We start from the raw sequence: 5,305 nt of genomic DNA on the forward strand, positions 1-5,305 counted from the left end.
ATGGGCCATTTGGCCACTTCGACAATGTGAAACCTTTAAAAGTGGCCCAAAGGCCAATAAATGAAGTATAATGCTTGTACAAGCCCAAAATGGTGGGCTAGAAATATATATATGAGGCTCACAATTAGAGCTACACGATGGAAATGGTCCGAAGGTGACGTCTGGGCACTTACCCCAATAAGAATGTGCAAGATTGTATGTAAATTACGTCAATTCCTAAATTTTCACTGGTATTTTATGCTCTCTAAGATCTCCCTCGGCCTCTCCCTCCCTCCCTCTCTCTCTCTCTCTCTCTCTCTCTCTAAGTATAACCGACATTCTATAACTTAGAAACCCCCCCTCCCCCCTCTAAGTATAACTATAACTTAGAACCCCCCCCCCCCCCCGGCCCTTCCCCTCTTGGAGCACCCAAAATGGTATCCATCCAAAGACAAGTAAAAACTCTAACATAAGATGCCCCCATGCAATTACAAAGAAAATGAATGCTCAATTGCGAGCTTCACGGAGATTGTCTAGGAGATCAGGGAAATTTTTTTTGTCCTTGGAAAAAGGAGGAACTCGGAAGAGTGGAGTGAGGCCATCCTCTGCCTTGATGGGTAGGTGATTTTGGATGCCGACTTGCCTAGGGCAGCCCTTGTAATCTGATATGGTGGGTAGATACCTCAAGGTTTGATACGATCTTGAGGATGCTTTGTAAATTTTGTGTTTCTTAAAACAATTGTCACTCACGAATTGTGAGTTTTGCAAAAGAAAAAAAAGATGCATGGCCTAAATGTATAAAAAAATGAAATAATGCAAGGGGAAAAACTCTCTCCTAGTGAGGGTAAAAAGAAAGAGGAGGAGGGAGAGGTTATCCACCATCGCCTTTGAAAGATGGCCTCTCTCTCTCTCTCTCACACACACACACACACAGGGTCTCTTGGGATAGCTTCCTACGACATTAAAATTCTCTTCTTCTTCTTCTTCTCTCTCTCTCTCTCTCTCTCTCTCTCTCTCTCCACACATATTTCTTTTTGCATCACTTTCACATATTTTAGTTTTTGATAAACTTGTTATGATTTATATTTCAAGTCACAATTAAAAGGATAAACTTGTTATGATTTTAATTCTCTCTCTCTCTCTCTCTCTCTCTCTCTCTCTCTCTCTCTCTCTCTCTCTATATATATATATATATATATATATATATATATATATGGAAAAAATTACCAAAATACCCCTCAAATTTCAAAAATTCCCAAACTACCCCTAATATTTTGTCATACATTCCCAAAATGCCCTTCAATTTTCTAAAATTCCCAAAATACCCATGGTTGTGAGATTAAATTTCTCCAAAGATAAAGTTTTTTGTAGCTTTTCATAAGAAGATTGATTGTCTATTAATATAAGATGCTAAAACTAGAATTTGAGTTGGTTATGTAGGCTTTGGAGATGAATTGGTTCATTATTTCTAGACATAATTGCCTATATTTGCGAAGTGATTTGTGACATATTACATGCTAAGCACTCAAAAACAGAACTCAGTTGTCAAAAAGAAATAAAGATTAAAAATCTTGAACAATCCAACCAAAATAGTTAAAGGGTATTCTGGGAATTTTTGAAATTTGAGAGGTATTTTGAGAATTTCCACAAATTAGAGGGGTATTTTGGTAATTTTCTCTTTACTTATTTATTTTTCTATATAGCGAGACTAGCAAATGTGCCTGTGCATGGAGGCTTGAATGGTGGGATTATGCAAGCTCCCGATTTTAGTAGATCTTCCGCCAGAGTCTTACACAATAGCAGCGGCCCGCAGAAGCAACGGCAACATAAGAACAGCGACCTGCTCACTGTCAGATCTGCTCTGCGCGCTCTTGATCGCTCTGCAGCGCTCGGCAAGCAAAGTACCTTCGCCCTACTCCTGGAAAAATGCTGCAAGCTCAAAGCCCTTCCCGAGGCCAAGCGCCTCCATTCCCACATCTCCCGCCGTGGCCTCGAGCGCAACACATTCCTCACCAATTTCATCATCTCCATGTATGGGCATTGTGGCAGTGTCTCGGATGCGCGCCTCATGTTCGACAGCATGCCTAAGCGCAATGTAGTCTCTTGGAATGCAATGATTGCTGTCTATTGCAAACACGGTCATGGAAAACGTGCTCTCCGCCTCCTCAAACACATGTGTGAAGATGGCTTGCAGCCACAAAAGAGCACCTTCATCACCGCCCTTAATGCCTGCACACACCCAGATCTTCTCAAACGTCTTATCAGTCTTCACGAAGTCATAGCTAAACGTGGCCATGAAAATGATCTAGCTGTTGGCAATGCGCTTATCAATGCTTATGGAAAGTGTGGGAGTGCAAAAGAAGCAAGGAAAGTGTTCCACAGGATGCAAGAGCGTGACATTGTATCCTGGAACTCCATGGTATCTGCATTTTCACGGAATGGCTATTTGAAGAAGGCCCTTGAACTCATTGATCGCATGAAATCCCACAACATAGAGCCAGACAAGGTGACTTTTGTCAATCTTCTATCTGGATGCACAAGTAAGAAAGATTCAGAAATGGGTAGGGCATTTTATCAATTAGTCTTGAAGTATGGGTATCAGTCTAACGTGTTTGTTGGGACAGCCCTTATCACCATGTTTGGAAAATGCGGCTGTCTTCATGATGCGCGTGAAATTTTCCATGGGATACGGCATCGGTCTGTAGTTACATGGAATGCCATGATTGTTGCATATACACAATGCGGATGCAGCAAAGAAGCGCTTCAACTTTTCCGAGGGATGAGAGAAGGTGGTATAGACCCAGATAAGGTTACCTTTACAACAATCCTAGATGCTTGTGTGGTTCCGGAAGACCTTGAAGAGGGAAGAACCATACATTTCTATGCCAAGGATTGCAAAATGGACCAAGATGTTTTTGTTAGGAGTGCCCTAGTTACCATGTATGGTAAGTGCGGAAGTTTAGAAGAGGCACAACATGTTTTTCGAAGCATTGAATCGCCTGATCTAGTAGCTACCACTGCAATGATTGGGGCATATGCCCAGCTTGGCCATGGTGAGGAGGCACTTGGCATGCTTTGTTGGATGGTTAAGGAGGATATAAAGCCAAATGAGGTCACATATCTTAACCTCCTATCAGCGTGTGCTGGTCTTTCCACTACGTCTGAGGGGAAGAAGGTCCACTCTGGCTTGATTGAAGGTGGATTTGATTCAGTGGTAGCAGTGGGCAATGCCTTGGTTAACATGTACTCAAAATGTGGCTGTGTGGAAGATGCTCGAAAGGTGTTTGATAAAACACAAACTCGGACTGTTGTTTCCTATACTGCCATGCTTGATGCATATGCCTCACATGGCTATGGGAAGGAAGCACTTGCCATATTTAGAAGAATGCAGCAAGATGGAGTTACACCTGACGAGGTAACATTTGTCAGTGTTTTGACGGCATGCAGTCATGCAGGTTTAATACTGGAGGCTCGGGAACACTTCTTCTCTATGAGCCTCAACCATGGTATCAAACCCAATTCCAGCCATTTTACGTGCATGATTGACATGTTTGCCCGCATCGGGCGATTGGATGACGCAGAAACCTTTATCAAGAAAGCGCCCTTCAATGTTGGGGTTGTAGAATGGATGGCTTTGCTCAGTGCATGCAGAAATGTTGGGGATGTGGAGCGGGCTGAGCGTGCAGCAGAGCAAGTTTTGATTTTAGACCCTCTATGTCGGGCAGCGTATGCTATTCTGTCAAATGTTTATAGTAAAGCGGGAAGGTGGGATGATGTTGCAAGGTTGAAGACGAGAATGGAGCAACATGGTGTTGAAAAGCAGATTGGGTGCAGTTGAGATTGGGATTGGACAGGACAAAACTCATTGATGATTGGAGACCATTTCCGTCCTTCAACGGAGCAGATTTATGATTGATAAGCTGATAAAGGAAGCTGTTTATAAACCATGGCTACAAAGTTTGTGCTGCATGATGTGGAAGAGGGGAGCCTCTGCACATAGCAAGGACTTCAGAATGTGCCGAGGCTGCGACATGACTACTGCCAAACTTGTTTCAAAGTAAGCATAATGAAATAAGGGAGGCATCTCATTCAAGGACGGTTTGTGCGCGTGAAGGAATTACTGGTTTGTGCACACCAAGGAAGTGGTTTTAATCAAGCTGTGCAAGAAGGTTTGAGGAGGAAGCAGTGTCACTAGTGTTAATGAGCAAATGTTATCAGAGGAATTTTGAACAGGGATAAGGTAAAAGATACTTCCATAGCGGGTTTCAGTTGATGGAATTGGTGATGCAGCTTTGTGTTGAAAGTGTTCTTGACCACTGGTGTAAGAAGAATGTTGGACAGGTAGAAGGTACCTTCATGGCATTAAGACGGGATGCCTGGAGACTTGTGAGAGAAGCATCTTCTTCATGCAGGCACAGTACATTATGACTTATTTTATCAAGAAGCAAATTTTGAGAAGAATGCGATGTGTAAAGATTTTCAGAATACATTTACAAAGGAGTATTTGCAGGTTAAAAAAGGCATGCTGTTGATCCTCTAAAACCGCTTATGGGCTTTGGGTAGAGATCCAAACTCTACATGGCTTGTATATATGTCCATAGTTGCTTAAAAGCGCATTGGCCTTTAAGTGGGAAGTTTTTGAGTAAATGGCCACTATGCCTGGCCCTTTATGTCTGACCTCCCTCATAACTAACCATGAACTTAAACCCATTACATCACCTCATCATACATAACGAACTGCAATGTTTCTGCTGCTGCAAGAAGATCCACCAATCTCCTATCTTCACGTCCTTCATTTAGTACTCAAGACTAGAGCATTGGTGTCATCCTTCTAATGATGGGGTCCTACTTTTATGTAGGCCGTCTTCGCAAGTGAGAAACTTGCCTCCACAAAAATCAATCACATCTGTTTGCAATGAAGCTGATATAAAAGCTTTACACTTTTGCATGAGAGGATGGGCACCATTCTCATCGTACTCGAGCTTTTTGCCAGGCTAGAACAGAATCCGAGAGCTCTGCCTTGTGTTGACACCTTTACTTTTGCATTGGAGAAAGCTCTATCCCTCAAAAAAGAATCATTTTGAGCCCCTCCATAGGCTAGCATACAAACATTCTTTGGGACCAGCCACTCTTGATCATATAGTCTCATCAATATTAGACTGTGACACGGGCGCCTGGCCATCCCAGTTTAACCAATCAAAAATGTCGCCACAATTTTAAAATGTCACACGAAGCGGTGGAAACCACTGAGAGAATCCAACGTGGCTTGCTTTGTCACGGCCGCGATCACTCGCATTTTGTCCGAGGGGTCAAGGTAATCAATATC

At 42.7% G+C, this 5,305-nt stretch overlaps 1 protein-coding gene across 1 annotated transcript; it reads left to right on the forward strand.

The window, feature by feature from the left end:
* Window positions 1-478: 478 nt before the first annotated feature.
* LOC147441753 (pentatricopeptide repeat-containing protein At1g11290, chloroplastic-like) lies at window positions 479-5,066 on the forward strand. Its single transcript, XM_086483478.1, has 2 exons — window positions 479-596; window positions 1,683-5,066. Exons 1-2 carry the CDS (start codon window positions 479-481, stop codon window positions 3,815-3,817), a joined length of 2,253 nt encoding a protein of 750 aa, XP_086339604.1. The 3' UTR covers window positions 3,818-5,066.
* Window positions 5,067-5,305: the final 239 nt, after the last annotated feature.

This window comes from Adiantum capillus-veneris, chromosome 15, assembly GCF_014529385.1.
Source record: "Adiantum capillus-veneris isolate H3 chromosome 15, ASM1452938v2, whole genome shotgun sequence".
NCBI classification, from domain to species: Eukaryota; Viridiplantae; Streptophyta; class Polypodiopsida; order Polypodiales; family Pteridaceae; genus Adiantum; species Adiantum capillus-veneris.

Excerpts from the sequence above, each read along its gene's own strand:
- LOC147441753 (XM_086483478.1), top strand. The coding sequence starts at position 479 with ATGAATGCTCAATTGCGAGCTTCACGGAGATTGTCTAGGAGATCAGGG. Across the intron at positions 597-1,682 it reads GCCATCCTCTGCCTTGATGG|CGAGACTAGCAAATGTGCCT; the intron begins GTAGGTGATTTT and ends TTTTCTATATAG.